Below are 21,536 nucleotides of genomic sequence, written 5' to 3' on the forward strand. Positions count from 1 at the left end.
TCTGTTAACCGATAGTTTTAAAACCCGTGAAAGGCACGTGGGTCCATTGCCCAATGATCAGCCGGAAGTCGTCACGGGCATTCGTCAAGTTCGCAACGACTCTCGGCTGACAGCTCCGTAGAGTCGCCCTCGCAAGCGGCCGTAGACAGACCGGCACCGGTTCCGAACGCCTCGCAGTTTCCCAAGTGCTTTGGGTTGCCGCCACGACAGCGGGTCCCTCGGGCTGGAACCCGACCCGGCCCGGCGAGGCCGACATGCGGCGGACGCCTCCCAAACAAAAACGCAGATACCCCCCGGCACCGAAAGCAACAAACACCCCGCAGGGGGAACAACCTACTGTCCGCCAGGACGCTAGCACGGGTGGGCCTGCGGCCCTAACCGAAACACCGCAAACAAAACGGTTGAGGGCAAAGAAAGACCCCGACGCCCTCCCCCTGGGGCCACGGCGGCGGCGTGACCGCAAGCGCCTGCCGCCAAGGAGAAAGTGGGCCGCCACAGCTTCCTTACAGAGTCCTAATTGGCGCGTTAAAAATAAAGATAAATAAATACAATACTGTTAGGCCTTGCCGAAAGGCTTCCAGGTTTCGAAATTTCACTCTTAGTCTAGAGTGAAATTTCGACAACCTAGAGTTCTGCTTCACTCTATAGTGGAATCTGTATTCCATTATACTGAATTTATTAAATTGAACTTGCAGATTGCGCCAAAGTCAAGGCCGGTTCAACATTGGGGAATAACAGCTTCCTCAAGGGCGCTGACTTGCCATGGATGGTGAGGGCTCCAGGAGCTTTACAACATATCGCGGAACCTAGCAGCAGAGACGCCATTTTAAGAGAAATTGCCGCCTGTCGCAATGCTCAAAGAAACGTTTTGCGGCCTGGCGGCGAAAGTATGGAACAAAAGAGCGGGAATCAGATGCCTACCACTGCGGTGGTGATCACACGATTTCAAGGAGGGCACCTAGCTGTATCCATGCGTCTGCTCGTGTGAGCAAGCATGTACAGTTGACTTTTTTTGTTTTTTAGTTAGATTCTGAGCATTGACCCACCACCTCCATACTTTACGCTATCGCCATTTTCGACAGGCACCGTTTTTCGCAACCAACATATCCAGCCATTAAATTGGTTCATATTTCGATTTTTTGACGATTCTTCTTTGAGTATCGGTAGAAAAAGGCGTACAAAAGCAATGAAGACCGACACAACGGCACGATGCCAATGTGTTCTGACGGGCGGACTCATATTGGGCTGCCCTCCATTTGTGGTTTGTCGCAGCCCCCAGACGGCGCCCGTCACCCAGAAAAGGTGAATTGCAGGTCTGCCAAGGCTACTTCAGGAACATGCGGCACATGCATGTCCACATGCATATTCGTCGATGTTCTGCTCAATGAGAGAGGACACCCTAAACGTAATTTGAACTTTAAATGAGACAGTTTCTCACTCGATTAACATTTGGGGTCACGCAACTAATGTGCATGGTACTTTCAGCTCTCTCGCATATTGTAATGACCAATATCACGAGTTGCTCGGTGCTTTAATTGACGAAACACGCGAAGGTTTCAGTCAACTTTCCGAGGGGGAAGGGACCCGGTCAGGATGGTGACGACCGATGATGGTGTTCGCCCGATGGTAGTCCCCCGGGAAGTCGATTTAGAAAAAAAAAACTAAAAGTTGTTCGATCCCGCTGGACACATTACGACGTTGGTAGGTTTACGATGGCCAGTGTGGCCACGTTTATTTGCAAAACAAAACGACAAGTCAACGGTAATATACAAAACTTCCAAAATTAAAACCCCGTACTTTAGTCCCCAGTCTCAAGAGCCGAATCCCCGAGAACCCTCTCGGCAGCCCTTTTCTAGCCTCGTAGATGCCTCCTTTCCCTCCAGAGATGGACCAATCACTTCAAATTTCACCACTCCCACGTGGTACACTGCCGTCCAATGGTCGGCGAGCTGTCATCCTGTCGCTGTAACCGTCAAACCTAAATTCCTTGTAGAGTTGTTCTCTGCCATTTTTCCAGTCTGACTGGCGCCAACCGCTAAGTTATTGCATCGGGCAAAAAGCGACAATTTTACACTAAGCGGCGAAACCCTCTATATACAGGCACATTCGGCTAAAAGCCACAACCAGCTGCAAGAAGGGATCTGTCCGAGCAGACTAACGAAACCCGAGACGTTTCTTAACGACCGCGGGGAAGCCGCTCCCCACTCCCGGCCGCTCTGCCCCCGCAAATGCTCCCTCCAAAACGCCGACATTCACAAAGAAAGCTAAAAAAATAAAACGATGCCGACGCAACTGTAGAAAGATAGACTTTTCTAAAACAAATCTTACTTATTTCTAACAAAATCCTTCGTTACTTAACACCTCCCCACCAAGAATGTTGCAAGTACACTTGCTGTTCGCGCAACATCGGTCCCCCTTTTCGAGACAGACGCGTAGCATACAAAAACAAAACAACAACAGAGGAGCTATACCCCCTGCCAAAAAAAAAAAATAATCTGTTGGGCGACAGGGAAAACCAACAACACACACAAAAAAAAGCACAAGCAAACACAGTCCGGTGAGACCCAAACCCGTACGTTCCAGATTCCACCATGACCAGTATTTACCTAAAGCAGAAAAAAAAAAAATTAACGTTGGCTACAGGCAAGAAAATCCAAACGCGAACAGAAAAAAAAAAAAAAAAGGTTTACTATACCTAGCCTATACCCGAAACTGTTTCTCCATGCCTGCGCGTCCCCGTCGTCTCAAATGTCTCGCGTGACCGAGGCAAAGGTCTTACCCCCGCACTCAGACACGCGGAGGCCGGTTTGTTCCCGGAGTCCACGGCTGTATGCACTATTCCAGGGCAGTTCTGCTTAAGGTGCCCCAGCCTCCCACACGAAAAGCACCGTCGCGGTCGAGGTCGTTCAACCCTTCGCTGGTCGCCCCAAACTTCCGCAGGCCCACCCCGCATGTTCACCTGTGGCCCCTCGGCCGCCCTCTGGGGCTCCCAGTTTCGATTTTTCTTTTGTGAGAAGTGCCCTCCCGATGGCATGTCGTGCGCCAATTGTAACACCTCTTCCCTACGGGGCTTCGGCAGCACAAGCTGTTTGCATTCTTTCCCGTCAATTTGTTCCGTGTGATACAACAAATTACCTTCAATCAACATGCCATGCGTGCCGCTTCGGGCCTGTTCCCACGAGCCCTGCAAAAAGCCGTCGTCTCTCTGTTCGCATACGAACCCCGTTTCGATCGCGCTCCGTTCCGCAACTGTCTCGACCAAGTCTACATCACACGTGCTCCCGGCCGAATCAATACCCTCTACCACTTCCTCGAACTCTAAAGGGGGATCGCCGGAGACCTGGTCCTGTTCCGCTCTGATTTCTGCCTCCAGCCTTTGCACCTGTTCTGCCTGCTCAGCAGACTCAGCGTTTGCTCGCGTAAGCTCCTCAAATGCGTCCGGCGTCAGCAGCGCGTCCACCCCCTGCGCGAGTCTTCCCGTTACCGCACACAGCACGGCGACATGTTGGCCAGTCCCGCCGTCTGCGGTGCACAGCCCCAACGGCACATACCTCAGCTTTGCCGTCACCGTCTGGCCGAATGCACCTCTGAGCATGATTTCTTCCCCTCCCCGCCTGCGTGACTCCTCGGGCACCACCTCCCGCCTCACGACAGTTATGTCAGCGCCCGAGTCCAAACAGGCAGAGAAGGGTGTGCCCCCTGCCGTAAGCTGTACCCAGCTTATACCTGAACCTGTTTCCCCATGCCTGCGCGTCCCCGCTGTCTCAAGGGTCTCGCGTGATTGCGGCAAAAGCGCTGCCCTTGCACTCAGACCCGCGGAGGCCGATTTATTCCCGGAGTCCACGGCTCTATGCGCTAATCCAGGACAGTTCTGCCTAAAATGCCCCAGCTTCCCACACGCGAAGCACCCTGGTGGTCGGGGTTTCTCAATCCTACGCTGGTCGCCCCCAACTTTCACAGGCCCACCCCGCAAGTTCACCTGTGGCCTCTCAGTCGGTCTCTGGGGCCTCCAGTTTCGATTGTGTCTACTCTCCTCAAATTTCTCCGCAAGTCCCGCCACTTCCTTTGGCCTTAGCCATTCTTTGGTTTCGTTCTGAAGGACGTAGGCGCGTACATCATCCGGCATGGCATGCTTTAGGCGATCTGAGATGGTCAGCTGCCGTAAATCATCTAGTGTCTCCACTTTGCGGCTCTCCATGTAGTATCCATACATAGTATTAAGATTTGTAGAGAACTGTGCCCACGACTCGTTCTCTTGTTTGCGCGCGACATTAAACCTCCGCTTGTACTCATCCGGAGTCATCCTGAGCTCGTCGAGGATAATGTCTCGTAGCTCCTTGTACTTCAATACCCGTCCCTCTGCTCTGTTCGCCACCACGGCGCTAGCTTTCTTGTTTAGAAAAGGTAGGATGATTGCCCCGTGTAGGTCCTGTGGAATCTCACAACTCGCCAACATTGTTTCCGCGCCCTTAAACCATGCAGGTACCAATGTGTCCGTCTCGGGCATTGGCGCCAGCACCGCACGTAGCTCCTTTGCATACCGTCCGACTCCCCCTTTACCCCGAGTGTTCTCTTCATGAGGCTGCTCCGTTATTTTGAGCTGCTCTAGTTTTATTTTCTCGAGTTCTATCTTTAGTCTCATGAGTGTTATCTCAGCACTAAGGTCATTCGAATCTGTTGGCTGCCCTCCCCCACTGGTGCCACCGTCTGGTTCCCAGTTGGCGCCACTGAGGGAAGACCCTGGGGTCTTCGATCTAGTCTCTCTGGTCATGGTGAGCCTCGGAGAAAACGGGAATGGGACTCACCCACTGTTGCTTGGCAAAATCCAATTAGCTGCTCCTCCAGTCGCCGCCACCCACTTGCCGCAGTGTCCCCACTCGACCTGGCGATCGTGCCTGTCGCCTGAAAGTCTCAGCTCCTTCTTCGTTCACCAAAAAAAAAAATCACACAGAAACAAAAAACGCACGATTTTCCGGCACCACAACGAAGTTCAGCACTGCAGCGTCGATCTCGTCTCTCCTCTTGAGGCTTGCCCCGATATCCTGTCGCCGCTCGCTGAAGATGCTTCGCCGGTCCGCAGGTGAAGCCACAGGTCGTCCTGTTCTCCGACGTAGATGACGCCCAGGACCACCTGTCAGCTGCCACCACTCCTTTTGGGTAACTGTACCCCCCCGGGCTTCTCGCGTAGATATTGCCACGGTCCTCACTCCGGCAGGAGCGAGCCTTGTCCGCAGTCCAGCAGACGACTTCTTTGGGTAACTGTACCCCCCCCCCCCCCCCGGGCTTCTCACGTAGATATTGCCACGGTCCTCACTCCGGCAGGAGCGACCCTTGTCCGCAGTCGAGCAGACGGGACCCTTGTCTGCAGTCCAGCAGACGCGACCCTTGCCCGCAATCCAGCAGACGAAACACTTGTCGCATAGAGCCCAGGTACGCTCCGCCGATCTCCGTTGATGCCGTCGTTTTCACTCACCGCCCGTCGCAGGAAATCAGCAGGATCCTGTCGACTGCGCCAGTCAACTTTCCGAGGGGGAAGGGGCCCGGTCTGGATGGTGACGACCGATGATGGTGTTCGCCCGATGGTAGTCCCCCGGGAAGTCGAATAAGAAAAAAAAACTAAAAGTTGTTCGATCCCGCTGGACACATTACGACGTTAGTAGGTTTACGATGGCCAGTGTGGCCACGTTTATTTGCAAAACAAAACGACAAGTCAACGGTAATATACAAAACTTCCAAAATTAAAACCCCGTACTTTAGTCCCCAGTCTCAAGAGCCGAATCCCCGAGAACCCTCTCGGCAGCCCTTTTCTAGCCTCGTAGATGCCTCCTTTCCCTCCAGAGATGGACCAATCACTTCAAATTTCACCACTCCCACGTGGTACACTGCCGTCCAATGGTCGGCGAGCTGTCATCCTGTCGCTGTAACCGTCAAACCTAAATTCCTTGTAGAGTTGTTCTCTGCAATTTTTCCAGTCTGACTGGCGCCAACCGCTAAGTTATTGCATCGGGCAAAAAGCGACAATTTTACACTAAGCGGCGAAACCCTCTATATACAGGCACATTCGGCTAAAAGCCACAACCAGCTGCAAGAAGGGATCTGTCCGAGCAGACTAACGAAACCCGAGACGTTTCTTAACGACCGCGGGGAAGCCGCTCCCCACTCCCGGCCGCTCTGCCCCCGCAAATGCTCCCTCCAAAACGCCGACATTCACAAAGAAAGCTAAAAAAATAAAACGATGCCGACGCAACTGTAGAAAGATAGACTTTTCTAAAACAAATCTTACTTATTTCTAACAAAATCCTTCGTTACTTAACATTTCTTTCTCAACACGCGTCCAGCTTTGTAGAGCGTTCTCCAGGTGACACTGATCGCACGCCTTGATAAAATTCACGCTTTCAAGTACCGCCAACCATTGTTCTGGAAACGCGCAAGACACATGCCTCAAGTGGGTGCTCCGCCGCCGTTTGCCTCCAAGGGCCGCTCGAGACACGGATTTCGTGCACTAGCGCATTTGACGCTACTTGCAAGACAAACCAATGGACAAACGCAGACACATCGAGGAGCTTTAGCATATGCCATAATAACTAAATATGGCGCAAGCGAAGCTTTTACAGTCACTACACTAGCATATAGTATCAATGGGCCGCAGACATTCCAGTTTTAACCGAGAAACACCAATGAACACTAATTTACAACGTAGGTGTAAACCAAAATCAGTTTAAGCCGAAAAACGTTCATTTCTTGCAATTTTGGCTGCAGCAAACACAGTTTCTTTTTTCCACTCATAGACTAAAATTTTTAGTTTGTCGTGAGTTACTATTTCTCACAAAAATCACCATTTTGGCGTCCGTTCGAAGCAGGCAACCGAAATACACCAATATCTTAAAAAGTAATGTACACTAAAAATACATCCGTCGATTTTCCTTGTAAATAAAAACCGACAAGTCGACGGTCTACATATTCACAAATGGAAGAACAGCTTGAAAAAAAAAAAAAAAAAAAACTTACACGGAGGCAGGATATACACATAGCTGTTTTCCCACTTTCTGCGAACATGTACCAATCAGCTCAACTGACACCTAAAAATCCAGGCCTACAGATACTGCATGTTAGAGTAACTGTGCAAGCTTCGCTCAGAGAAACTCTTATGTATGAGTAACTACTTGGCAAAGCCAGACTATTATTCCTTCTCGTTTGCCAACGGCTCTATGCAGCGCTCGCTCGCGCTTGCGAGGAAAAAAATTAAGAAAATAAATCACCAACGCACCGCTCTGGCAGCATTGATCTTGGATCAAAAAGTGGAGATGATTGTGCTATTCTGCTTTGCAAGTGGAGTATACAATTTCTCTAGCCAACGCGCGCCACGCTCAGCCGTGATGCGGCTTTATGTTGTTGTCTTGGAGATTTTGTCGTTGCATTTCAGGTGCAGGTGAAGGTGGCCCATCCCTACTTCAAATCGTACTGTGAAGGCTCCATCATCAACAAATACGTGGTTATAACCAGGGCCTATTGCACTGAAATGTGAGCCCTCTTGTGCTTTTTTTGTTTTTTATTTTATTGACTACGTTATGTGTTAAAATTGAAATTCAAATACAGTAATTGTTTTATTCGGACAAATGGGAAGTGGGAAACTGCGACTAATGTCACCCTGACTAGGCCCCATTCCTTCGTACAGTTACCCAGAACAGCAGCATAACAAAATAATCAAAATAAAAGCTTCACTACATATAAGCACTAACGTGCACGAAAATGCTACTTAAAATTTAATAAAATAAATCACAACAGGGTGTTTCCACGTCAGATCGGACAATGACAGTCCGGGTCATATTTTTTATAATTCTGTAATAAATAAATGTGAAAGCCATGTTAATTATTGGGAGGAACATTCAGCTCTTTGTAAACGCCTTAGCAAAATATTTCTCAGGGATGAAAAATTGTGAACCTCAAGGCGGGGTAAAATTACCACAGTGAAATGTCGGCATCGCCGAGATTTCATTATGGTAATTTACACAGCTGCAAACACCACACCAAAGCAGGCACGTATAGTTAATTTTTTTTTCATTTATTTCAAAAACAATTTACATCATGCATGCAAAATCTTAAAAATTAAAATTATATAGTTCTATTAAAATTAAAATAAAAAAGAAAGTTGTTTATAATCCTCTGTAACGCCGACTTAGAGCGCAGCTCTTGAGGAGGAGGAGGGAAGGGGACGGAGGGGACGGTATGCCCCTCCTCCTCTCCTGCTCCCCTTCCACTTAGCGATAAAATTTTCCGCTATATTTAGCTGAAAAAGTTTCCGCTAGATATATAGCGGGGAATTTTAATTTAGCGGCAAATCTTTTTCCGCTAAATGTAGCGGGGAATTTTTCCGCTAAAATAACCGGTAATTTTTTCGGCTAAATCTGGCCGTGGATCTTTTTCCGCTACATTTAGCGGGGAAATTCTTCCGCTAAATTTAGCGGGTTAATTTTTCCGCTAAATTTAGGGGAACATTTTTTTCACCAAACAAGGGATTTTTTTTCCGCTGTATATAGAGGGATTTTTTTCCGAAAGGTTTTGCGGGGAATTTCTCCCACTAAATTTAGCAGGGAATTGTTTCGCTAAATTTGGTAGTGAAATTTTTCTGCTAATTTTAGCGGGGAATTTTTCCCGCTAAATATGGCGGGGAGAATTTTGCGTAAAATTAAGCGGGGGAATTTTTCCGTTAAATTTAGTGGGGAGTTTTTGCCGCTAAATTTAGCGTGAAATATTTTCCGCTGAATTGAATGGGAACATTTTTTCTGCTAAATTTAGCGGAACATTTTTTCCACTAAATTTGGCGGAGAAATTTTTCCGCTAAATTTAACGGGGAATTTTTCCGCTAATTTTAGTGGGGAATTTTTTTAGCTAAATTTAGATAGAAAATCTTTCCGAAAAATTGAGCGGGAATTTTTTTTCCGCGACATTTTGCGGGAATATTTTCCCGCTAAATTTAGAGGGAAATTTTCCCGCTATATTTAGCGAAGAAATTTAGCTATAATGCAACGCGCGGTGACGTCACGAGTGACCCTCGTGACGTCACACATGACGTGTGACGCCATTAAGGGAAACGTCCGATAATGCAAACACGCTTACGCCGACAATAACGCCAAAGCCGGTCAAGCCGGAGACGGGCTCCTAAGAGCTGCGCTCTAAAAATTAAAGACGTTAATAAACCTCTGTAATGCGAAAATGAAACACAGCTCTCTCGAGGAGGAGGGTATGCTCCTCTTTCTCCGTACCCTCCCTTCTCCTCTTCTCTTCCTTCTCCTCTCCTCCCCTGCTCCTCCTCCTCCTCTTTCCTTTCTTCTTTCGTTCTCCTCTTTTCCTTCCGCTTATTTGTTCATGGCTGACGTGACATGAGGTTGTGACGTCATTTTCCCCGCTAAATTTAGCGGGGAAACTGAATTGGTGTCGAGGTCATGTGATGTCAATTTGCCCGCGACATTTAGCGGGGAAACCTGACCCACTGAATTTAGCGGGAAAATATCCCCGCTAACTGTAGCAGGGAAACGTCCCACAATGCAATGCGCGCGGTTACACCGACGCCGACGCCAACGCCGACGCCGATGGCGACTCCGCTCAACCCGGAAACGGGTGCCTAAGAGCTGCGCTCTAAAAAGAGTTACGAAACACGTAAAAAGACACGTTTTAGGGGCACTTTCACAAATTATTTATCAACAAACAACTTCGTGCAAAACGTCGCAAACTATATCAAAATGTGCGTACGGATATGCAGCTTACGAATATATAAAACATTTCCTTAGCCATCATTGTAGTCTTGTTATTAATTCAGAAACGTAAGTCATTTCTCTAAAAGTAGCAAGATTGCACATCAATATTAAGAAAAAAACTCCATTTATTATCTTTTTTTTTTAAACTCTCCTTAACACCTTGCAGTAACTTGATCTAACTTGTGATGGCAAAAAGATTTTTGTGATGTTAAAAAGTGAAATCTCGGCAATGTCCACGCCTCGAGTTCAACAATTTTGTACTTCTAAGAAACATCTGGCCGCGGTGTTCACATACGTTGTTTTTTGTATCTTACCAATTTTTTAAGAAGCGCCGTGAAAGTTACACTGGTGCGGTTTGTGCAGGTGAGTTATACGGCCAGGGGGACATAGTATAGGGGGCTAATCGTAACGCTGAATCGGCTAACTAATTAAAATTCGTCTATTAACGCTTTAATTAATAAAAATAGACATATGGTTCCAATTAGAAACTTGCAAAGCCTCATCAAAAACCACTAAATCAACTCAATTCAGAAGGACGTAACGCAGGTGAAGTATATGACGGCGTTCCATAAAAATGCTCAATTTGGACGGGTTTCCAGGTTTCGATTTCTTATCAGAGCGCATCTCTGCGCCCGTGGTCCTGCTCCCCAGTGGCTGAGACGCGCAACACACCTGCGCCCAACTTGCTGGCTTCGCGCCGCTACCAACGGGGGCCGGATCGCGGGTGCAAAGATGCGCTCCGATAAGAAAGCTAAAGCTAGAAACGCACCCAAAGGGAGCGCTTTTTTAGAACGCCGTGAAATGCTGCCCCTGCTTTATGTCCTTCTAAAAATAGTTGATCTGGTGGTTTTCGATGACTCAGCAAGTTGCTAATTGGTACCCTACGTCTATTTTTATTAATTGAGAAGTTAATTAACGTATTTTAATTAATTAGCCGACAGATCGTTACGATTAGCCCCCTACACTGTCCTCTGGCAGTATAACTCACCTGCACAAACCGCATAAGTGTAACTTTTACGTCTTTTTTTAAATGAATATATTAAGTTTAAACAAAAACACATACCCGGCATAGCTGAATGTTCGTCCCAAGAACATGGCTTTCACCGGTATTTTTTTTAGAAAAATATAAAAAAGTAACCCGCACAGTCACTTCTTGCATGTTAAGATTCTTTAAACATTTTAAGCTAATGTCATGATATCTATTTTTTAATGGCTTTAAATTTGTGTACTGGTTTGGAGCTATGAACCATTGACAGTATATCTGGGGAAGTGTTTAGTAGCTGTGGACTTCGATGTCTGTAAAATCCTTTACTACATTTCCGCCTGGCAGAAACGGAAGGATTGACAACTACGGGAGGGAAAGAATAACGCGCGCACAAGGAGCGGAAGGTTCAAAATTCACTATGAAGGGGTTTACATCCAGGGTGTAAATCGGGGGATATATATATCGTAGATTTGTGTCCCTTCACGTTGAGTAAATACTTTTAGATTGTATTTTCATTGCGTATGAGTTGTATTACCTGTTTCATTTACTTCCAAAGTGTTAAATGCACTAACGACTGTATGGACTCTGTACAAAATCTGCTGTGTTGATTGATTTAGATGTGCTATTGTATCTTCTTGTACTTCTTTAATGTTTATTGCTCTTGTTTTCACCTGCTGAGCATTGTAAGCGGGTGATAGGACCACGTCAGGCAGAGATAATCTGCCTTTTGTTCTGCTACCCTTGACCTAGTGTCTAAATAAAACCAATTCAATTCAATTCTTTGTGTAGCGAATTTTGGGGGAATTTGGGGGGAAAGGGCGGGGGCGCTCGGGGATTGTCTGTACATCACTGCTGCTACTATGTCTGTCCCTTTCACATTTGGTAAAGTAAGAATAAGAAACAATACAAATAACTTGCGTACGGTGTGCCGTATCAACCATGATTCTTTATCTGCTCGCAATCGCGAAGATGCGGGAAATACGCAGATTGCACGTGTGTCGTCATTTTCCTTCTCTCTTTAAATAAAAAAGAATACGAGTAGTAAGATTCGAACTTGCCGCCAGTTCTGCTCGAGCATATCTTTTTGGGAACCCGCGTTCTCTTATTTCCCACTTCCATAGCGAATTCTTAATCTTCTACGACATAATTAAAATATAGCAAAAAAAAAACTAAAACACCACGACCTTTTTGAATTTAGCAGAGCATCAGAGGAAAACACATAACACCACACCGCCAAAAAAAAGAGAACACATTTTATTCCGCTCATTTGCATTAGACAGTGCGCCTAACAGCACCAAATACCCCCCAAGCGGTGCGGACCGCCCGCTCCCGAGAACGCTGTCCGCTCTCGTACTCTGCCAGAGAAGAGGGCTGCCGCCAACACACCGGGATACCGGATTTCCCCCAGACAGCAGAGATGGCTGTCTGGACGCGCCCAATCTCGCGGTTCTCCCCAATTTAAAGGGCCTCCAACCGTTCCAAAGCCGACAGCTTCTGCGTTCAGCCGACAGCAGAGAAGCTGTCGGCTGGATGCGAACACAAAGTTGCGTCCAGCCGACAACTTTGTGTTCGTCAAAATTTGTGTTCGTCAAACGCAAAGTCGGGGCCGAAGTTCATAGAGCGCGCCCATTGGACTCGCGCGACGATGACGCAGCGCTTTTGTCGCCCATGTCCAGTCGGCGCGCTTTGCGAACTTTCGGCTCCATCTTTGCATTGCACGAGTTTAGAGCACCAGCTGCGTACCTGGGCTCTTTCCCCATGCTTTTTAATGGCCTGAACGTGAACAGAAAGGGTTTGAAATGAGAGCTTAACACAAGGTCTGATTTTGTCCAGCGCCTAATATTTTGACGAGCCCCCCCCCCCGCCACACACACACACGCATGCCCACGCACACGCGCACACACACACACACACACACACACGCACAGACACACGCTCGCACGCACGCACGCACGCACGCACACGCGCGCGCGCACGCACACGCCCACATAAACGCACACGCACGCACGCATGGACGCACGCAAACAAACAAACAAACACACACGAGAAAACTATATTTTAGCTCCCAATTGGTACGAAGTTTCTTCTACTGCAGCATGCGGAACTACCGACGTGCAATTAGGGCAAATTCATTTAAATGCATTTAATTATATTTAAATGTAAAGTAGATATAAAAATAGTTAAATATAGTTTTCCCAAGCCGGCGCCATTTTAAGGCTGCCAATCTCTCCAAAACCACCATTTATTTTCTCTTTTTCTTTTGCTCGTGTTAGCCAAAGATCTTCGTTTATTATTTTTGTTTGTGTTTTTTTTTATTACAATTTTTTGGCGAAAACTTTACGCGTCGCTTCTCTAATCCACAAAATCAATTTATTTCCGTCATATTCCCAGCCTCTTCCTTCGGCATCGACGAGCGAAGCTGCATTTTTTTTTGTAATCGAAGCAAGGACGCATTTTCGGCACGTCGTTCGGCGATCGTGTCGGGACCGATCGGAGATGCAAGAAGGTTCTCTAAAACTTTGTAGTGCCCCCTTCCGGCGCTTGTATGCAGCTCACGTGCCGCAGCACGCTCTGTAAAGTCCTGTGTTGCGTTGCATTTCATGTTCTGGTTATGGCATGAGTTCATACCGAGGTTTTAATGGAGTTGGTATCAAATAATAGGTTGTTGCAAATAATTTACGGAAACTATTCTTATTTCAGGACGGGCGAGGATCCCACCAAGATCTGGGTCAATACTTACGGACACGACGACAACGGACAAAACGTCACGGTTCCCGTCAAGAAGATCTTGAGGCACCCCGAATACAAATACCCGAGCTCCGAGAAGGACGTCGCCCTGGTGATGGTACGCATCATCCCGACTTCTGAAATCGAAAGCTTTTGAGCACCCTGAAAAGACGGCGAGGGGGATGCGTTACTTGTTGTCAACATGTATGCCCTCTTTGAAATTCCCTCATTGACATCTATATCAGCACAACGGCTTCGTCATCATGGAGGTGTCGCCGAAAAGGCCTGTCAAAAATCCGCGTCCTCCTCCTCCAATTACTGTTTCTCCTCACTTTTTATTTGTCACGACGTAGTAGGCGAAGACTTTATTTTTTTAATTTAGAGATAACGCAAGTTGTAAGCGTGAAACAATTATTAATGACGATATTCAAATATGTATTTTTACGACCATATTACAAACGCAATACACACCTGACTTCCAAATAAAAAAAATCGTTCAGCCTTTCCACTCTCGTGAAGAAGGAAGACCAGCGGAGCTGTAGTCGATACACTGTGTGCTTCCTCGTCGTCGTCTCTTTTTCGCGCTGTTTCCTACGATGAATTCTCACCAACGCGTCCAACTATCCATTCTTCTATGATAGCTAGAAAGGTTGGCGCCATCTACGAGCGACGGTGGAAACCACACTGGTTGTGTGCTTGCCACCATCGCTTATAGATGGTGGTAGCTGTCCAGGCAGGTTTGTGTCGGCATACCGGACACAATCCTGGGGAACGTCGCTTTTAACAGCTCCGATGCAAAAAAGTAAAAAAAAAAAAAAACCCAAAAAACCTTAGAGTTTTGAAGCGTCAGTGACGTGGAATCGACCAACATCTTTTTTTCTTTCTTTCCATATGGCGGCGTCCGGTGGCAATGCTGAGGGCATTGGGAGGGATGGGGACGACGGCGACGGTTCGAACGAGTTGTTTATTTCGGTTCCGACTAACATCCCGGACTTCGAGACGGCAATGGCATAACCTCCCCTATACTGACAAAGCCTGGCCGCGTCGAGAAGCGACCGCCGAAATGAAAAAGGCGGAGCGGCAGACAACGGATCAGAGGAGAGCCACGTGACTGGCACCCCGCTGCGGCGAGATGCCGAAACATGTTTCTCCCGAGCGGACAAGTGTGTTTTGGGTCCTCACCACAGCAAAAACTGTGCGCTGACATCCAGATTCCCGAATAAATGGCCCTTCGATGCTCTGTGCTACCAGATCCTCGCGCTCCAAATCTGCGACCGGGCACTCAATGGCTCCGTCGTCGAACTGCCAGGCTTTGTGAGTATAGAGGAGGCTACGGCAATGGTCAAGCGATCAAGAAGGTTGGTCTATCTCTCGCGTCGCTCGCAAAAGGCTGCAACACGGCATTTTTCTTTTTACTTAGAAAAAAACACAAAAACAAGTACGTTTAAAACCTACTGAATAAAACATTCCAAAAAATGTAACTGAAAAAAGTGACGCGTGTTTGCACGCAGAGAAAGGGGCACGCGCATGTACTCAGCGAGTTAAAGGTGCGATCGTCCGGTTGGCAAACGCAAGCGACCGCTTTGGTAGATTGTCCCGATAACGATACCCGATACTCCGCCGTCGCCTTTGCGCATGCAACTAGTCGTTATCGGGTATCGTTGACGGGGGGAACCGGAACGATCTACTAAAACACTGTTGGCGTGATCGATAACAACTTTAGAGGAAAATAGCGGTTAAAAGACGATTCCTGGTTGAAGTGGTCCAAGAAGGGCAAGGAAGGCGTCATTTCGCCATCTACGTTATCAATTCGGGCGGGAGTTTTAAATTAGACTTTTTGAAAGCCTCTTTGCTTTAAAAACAGACATTCCTAAGCTCAACGTTTCTTAGGTTAATGCCCAGGGAATATTTCCAATCGTTTGCCATTATAAACGTTTGAGTCGTCAGTGACCCTTTAAGTACAAATACTCTGCTAGTAAACCTATATGTTCATGTACAACTAGTACACTGCATGACTTGACGCATTTAAGGGACACCAAGCTGTATTTTGGACTTTTTTATGGCGTAAACTCAATCTACACGCCATGAACATTCTAAAAAATCTGAGATTGCAATGATGCGGGACCATTGACCCTATTAGAAACGTGACCAAGCATCGCGACGTGCTATTTTTTCTGCGATACTTTCAGACACAGAGATGATCGAAGCTGATGGCTTAGTCTTCACCGACTTTGACATACGACTTAGCGCTAACAATAAAAAAAAAACTTAAAAATTTCCGATTAGCGGAAAGTTTGAGAAGACACGCGTTCAAGAATGAACGTGAGGTTTCTATACTTCGTTTTACCCTCCATACGCAGCCCACGCTGCGAGCTGATGGGCCAATCAGAGAGCGTCAAAAGCACGCCATTATGGTGTTCGAGACATTCCTGCACGTGTTCTATCGTCATTAAACCAACCATCAACAGAAAAGGCCTAGTGACTCGCGCTTTCAACGCTGTTGATTGGCTCCATTAGCTCGTAGCGTCGACTGGGTCTGCACTTAAGCTGAAGCGAAGTATATGTATAGACCAACCCAACTCACTGACGTCACTGCACTGCAGTGGCGCTGCTGTCGGTGCTGCGCATGCGTAAACGCTTCACTCCTCCAGAATTTGGTTTCTGCGCATGCGCAGTGCCCACACCTGGTGCGGGCAAAGCGGGGTTGTTTGGAAACGCTGGTTTGGTTATAGTGTCGTTGGTGCTACAAATTATGTTGTGTTAAAGAACTGGAAGTATAAAAAAAAAAAAAAAAGAACGCATCTCCAAGTGGTGAATGATGTTGACTGGGGCGAAGCTCTGGTGGGTGCTGATGATACTGATTTCTTTTATAGGTAGTGCCGATGGTGCAAAGTTTAACGCGATTATATACGCATTCGACCGCAGCGCCCTCTCCTGTATAGACGTTGAGCGGCTACATGCAACGTTTCATCGATGACATCCCCAGCTCTTGAGTTACTACCACATTTCAGAGCCCCCTACTCGCCCCGCAGTCTTGGCCGAGTGGTTAAAGGGATACTTCAACGAAATTTCAAATATTCCCGTCGTATTCAAAAATAGGTTGAATATGATCCACAATATCTATAAATGACAATCGCACGTTTGTATTTTGAGCCTGGTGCCTGAATTTTTCGTGATAAACGGCCCAATCTGGCAAGCGCTCGGAGAAGGCCCAGTGGAGACCACGCGACATACAACGCAATCGTGAGGTAGGTCGTCTCGGGACGAGCAAAGCTACGGCGAGGCTGACGTGAAGAGGATGGCCTAGTCGTTCCAGCCACCGAAGCGGCTGCTTTTGTACGAATTTTGAGTGACCGGTTAATCTTCTATAATCTTGTAGGCGGACAATAGCGACTTCTGCGACACACAAAAGGCATCCTCGGGAAGAGGGGAGTTCCTCCTTCCCCTCTTCTCTCGTCGTGGCCGGAGGCGAGACACTCCGTCACTAGCTGTCAAGGTTCCTAGACGGGCATTACAAACGAGGCGTTAGCGACATCCACCAGGTGCTCTTTGCTAATCGTTTAATTCGTTTTAAAAGTAATTTTCGTGACTTTTTTAATTAGATATTGGTGTGTTCGATGTGATACTGCTCGTTTGAACACATATAGAACATAAAATAAGCGCCGAAATTTAGTTGTAGTATTCCTTTAAGGCGATGGACTAGAAATCCGTTGGGGTCTACAGGTTCGAATCCTGTTAACTGCGCAAACATTTTTATTTTTTTAAAGAAGACAGATGGGACGGCAATCAATGTGAGCATGAACGCCGGACAAGGCTAGACCCTAAGGAGCTTCGCTCCTAAAAAAAGCAGTTAAGAAAGTTAAGGTAACGATGCATTTACATAAACACCAGGCACATAGTGAATTGCGGAATGAAAATCTCTTATCTGACTCATTACCTAGTGCTAATCAAATAAAGCGACAACTATGTTCCAGGTTGAGAAAGAAATCAAGTTCAACAAGAACATCATGCCGATTTGTCTGCAATCTACACCAGCAGATCTGAGCAAAATGACACTGATCACAGTTGGCATCAGGCGGAGATCGTTTGGTGAGTTTAATGAAGCCTAGCGTTCGTATTGAATAGAGATTAGGAAGATAGAAATAACGCAAAATTTAGCAATCTCTTAGAGTAAAGAGTTTTTGATGCAAATAGGAATGGTGAATCGCGGATTGACGCAGCCTGGGTTCTCGAGCATGCGAGGAGTGGTGAGTTTTTAAATGTCCTGGGCACAGAAAATGCTCGTTAATTTGGACACTTGACTATCTGTAATCTTTCCTTCCTTGAGCTGCAAATTGCGCAGGTATTCGAGACGCATCGGCCGCTCCCCTTTCTCTGTTTCACGTTTTAGCTCGCTGTTCTAGATATATATAGGAGGAAATAAAAACCACTAAATCAAACTTTTGTGTGGAAATGTCAGTGAGTGATCGAAGAACTTAAATGTAAAACAATATTGATTTATATTATTAAAAAAAGAAATACAACACGAATATTGGGACACCCTAATTGGCTTCGTTTCTACACATTCAGGTTGGAAGAAACAGTTTTCGATGACTCCGCATTATTGAGCTATTACAGAGGTTTAACAGCTACCTTGTTCACAGAAATGAAAGATCGCCTAAAAATCGTGTTATACAGAAATTAAGTTAATGTATTCTTCACTTTTACCCACATGTAATGTGGGTAAAATAGGAGCTAACTTAATAGAATTATTATTAATTTTATTCCCGAGAAAAATCATTTCTTAGGTGAATTCTCTCGAGAAGAGCCCACCTATAATAATAATAATAATAATCTTTATTTTTCGGGTGCCCTAAAACGACCGAGCGGCCTTCTCTTAGGTACACCAACTCGTGCAATAAAAACTCTTAAACAAAAATCCTACTCATTAAAAAGAAATAGATATGCATATACACTGACGCGCTATGAAGTGACGAAAAGTTCGTCCAACTGACAGCGAAATGTAGGCAGGGGTGTGGTGATGTCAACTTGAGGTGGCACAATGCTGTTATACAATGTCTGTAAACGAGAAAGAGGTGACACACGGCATGGTGAGCAAATATCAAAACAGGTGAGCTGTCTCGTCGCACGGAAAGGAACATGGAAATGGATTTTACTAATAAGCCATAAAGAATCAATGGCACCATTAATGATCTTATGCAGGAATACCAAGTCAAGGACTATTCTTCTGTGTGATAAAAGCTTCAGCGAAAATCTATTCAGTAAGCATTCACAGTCATAATACACGCGTCGTCCAATCCATCTATCATAAACAATTCGAACAAATCTTTTTTGCACACGCTCTATGATCAAAGCCTGTGTTACAGAAATTGAATTCCAAATCACAGAAGCAAACTCAAGCCTTGAAACCACTAAGGATTGAAAAAGATGTATTGAACAATGGGGCTTTTTAAAATGCTTGGTCAAACGCGATATAACTCCTAGAACTTTCATTGCAGAGCTGACAACAAAAGAGACATGATTTTTAAAAGTTAATCCGCAGTCAATGAACACACCACGATCCCTTACAATTGACACTCGTTCAATCGGATTTCCCTCAAGATGATAAGTGTTATTTATGATCGCGCGGCGTCTGCACAAATATATCACTTTTGTTTTTAAAGGATTAAGAAATAACTGATTTTGTTTACACCACTGTGCTATATTAGACACATCATGTTGTATCAGATCACAATCTAAATGACAGTGAACACTCTTAAACAACTCGATATCGTCAGCAAATAAAAGCAGTTCAACGTTCTTTACACATGACGCTATATCATTTATAAAAATTGAAAACAGTAGAGGACCCAAAATTGAACCCTAGGGCACGCCTGATATTGAAAAAAACTCTTTGGAATAACTGTCAGCGACCGGAACACTATTTGATCGAAAAGACAAATAACTCTTAAACCAGTTACACAATTCTGTACAGACACCATACAGATGCAACTTGGACAAAAGCAACACGTGACTCACTTTATCGAAGGCTTTTGACAAGTCAAAGTATATTGCATCTACTTGTTCTCTGTTTAAAACAAACGGCACAACGTAATCTAAAAAAGTACACAAATTTGTTTCCACAGACCTACCCTTTAAAAAACCGTGCTGCAATGGCGTTATTTTTTGACGGAAATAAAAGGTCATCCTGCTATGCACAACAATCTCAAAAACCTTGGAAAAAGCACAAAGCAGAGAAACTGGACGGTAGTTCGCAACTACAGATGCGTCACCGCCTTTTAAGATAGGAACAACAATTGCTTTTTTCCAGAGCGAAGGGAAAACGCCTGAACTGAGTGACATATTAAAAATGTGCTTCAAAATAGGAATGCACAGCTGACCGCAACCTTTGATAACAAAACCTGGTACACCATCTACACCAGAAGAAAACTTCGGTTTTAACTTTCTTATCGCCTCGGCAATATCAAGAGAGTCCACTCTTATAGAACTCAAAAAATCGTGACAAATCAGCTCCTTATCCTCCGGTAGAACGGATTGCTGATTGTCAGAAAAACATTTGGCAAAATAATCAACGAAAACATCTGCAACTTCATGAGGTGATGAAACATAACCCGGGCGTTATCTGAACAGGCACGTAAGCAGATGATAGGACTAACGTCACGTGTATGTTGCTTCGTGAACTTCCAGAAAGTCTTCGGGCGGCGAAGCAAGCTATTTTCTACGCTGTCAAGATGCATGCGTTTATCGCGCTTGAACAGTTTCTTCGCCAAGGCCCGAAATAAACTGAATTTGGTGTACATCAGTGAAGAGCCGCATTTTTTATAAAGACGGTGGAAATGTTCTTTCTTGACCAAATAACATTTTAAATCCCTGGAAAATCATTCAGGATCATATTCTATCATATTCTAAATCATGAGACAAGGAGAAATACAATAATGAACGACTTTATTTCCCTTTTTCTCAGGGTTTAGACTATAATGTTTTTCCTAACCGGCTCTCCTGTATACTTTCGCTCCTTGCAAAAAGCCAACCTTTATACGTTAAAGGGGCCTGGGCAGTTACGTTTCTCACTTAGCTTGCTGGCACTGGGGGGACTCAAGTATACTTGCACACATAAAGGAGGACGTTTTCTTTCAGTCTCTCCTTCCCAAAATTGTTGGCGTGGTCAACAATGCGATCCCCAAGATTTTGTCATCAAGGTTTATGGCTTTAATGTTGGCGGCATATAATTGACTCCGGATCACGTGACTGCTTGTTCTGGGAGCAAGTTGAGGGAGTAAACGCTGCTCGTTTACCGGAAACTTCTTTTTTTTTTTCCTTTTTATTTAACTGCCATTGCATGGAGAAAAAAGAATACTAACGCGTGGGTCATGAATGTCAAGAAACAAGTCTAAGTACTCTATTTACTGAAAATACAAAAATTGTTGCATCGCTCCTTGAACTTTGACGTTAAGTACGTAACATATAGCATTGTTTGATATTCAACGCCAAACAAAAACCAAGTGCATCCTCTATAATATTGAGTGTCTTTAATGGTACGACAATATAGATTGTATATATAAAGCTTCGATGTAACTGTACACCGCTTGCATCCGTTAAACATCTGGTTTCTTCAGGTCCAGCCAAGCCAGAAGGGTCATGGTACTCGACCGGCCTAAAGCTTCTCTCCGACGACGACTGCGTGGTGAAGTTTAAATACGCCAAGTACCTGAAAGACACCATGTTCTGTGGCCACGGGGAAGGCGACGAAATCTGCAAAGTAAATATATATAAATATTTCTTTTTTATTATTTCGTCTGTGGTAGGCGCAGTGGCGTACACGTTCTTCACGGGACACAATCTCATTTATAGTTCCTTCTGTTACAGTACCGGTTTCACTCGAGAAAACAAAACCCGGTTTTGTTGTCTCGAGGGGCGATCAAAAAGTTCTGGGACTGATTTTGTACCTTAGAAAGTGAGGGCAGTACAGTGATGCGCGCGCAGCAGTCATAGTAAAGAACCTTCGTTTCTCATTATACCAAACAGCGTCGCTTTGTGAATATTTGGAATTGCGCTACACTAGTTTGTTT

General features: G+C 45.7%; 1 protein-coding gene across 1 annotated transcript; it reads left to right on the forward strand.

Annotated features, from left to right (window-relative positions):
* Window positions 1-706: 706 nt before the first annotated feature.
* On the forward strand, window positions 707-21,405 carry LOC115324140 (clotting factor G beta subunit-like). Its single transcript, XM_029984651.2, has 6 exons — window positions 707-769; window positions 7,424-7,521; window positions 13,441-13,585; window positions 17,442-17,556; window positions 21,084-21,226; window positions 21,334-21,405. Exons 1-6 carry the CDS (start codon window positions 767-769, stop codon window positions 21,403-21,405), a joined length of 576 nt encoding a protein of 191 aa, XP_029840511.2. The 5' UTR covers window positions 707-766.
* Window positions 21,406-21,536: the final 131 nt, after the last annotated feature.

The sequence above is a fragment of the Ixodes scapularis genome, unplaced genomic scaffold (assembly GCF_016920785.2).
Source record: "Ixodes scapularis isolate PalLabHiFi unplaced genomic scaffold, ASM1692078v2 PGA_scaffold4__175_contigs__length_147842914, whole genome shotgun sequence".
Classification (NCBI taxonomy): domain Eukaryota; kingdom Metazoa; phylum Arthropoda; class Arachnida; order Ixodida; family Ixodidae; genus Ixodes; species Ixodes scapularis.

Coding starts and splice junctions, on each gene's coding strand:
- LOC115324140 (XM_029984651.2), top strand. Junction 13,586..17,441: donor AGGACGTCGCCCTGGTGATG/GTACGCATCATC, acceptor ACTATGTTCCAG/GTTGAGAAAGAAATCAAGTT. Junction 17,557..21,083: donor CATCAGGCGGAGATCGTTTG/GTGAGTTTAATG, acceptor TGGTTTCTTCAG/GTCCAGCCAAGCCAGAAGGG.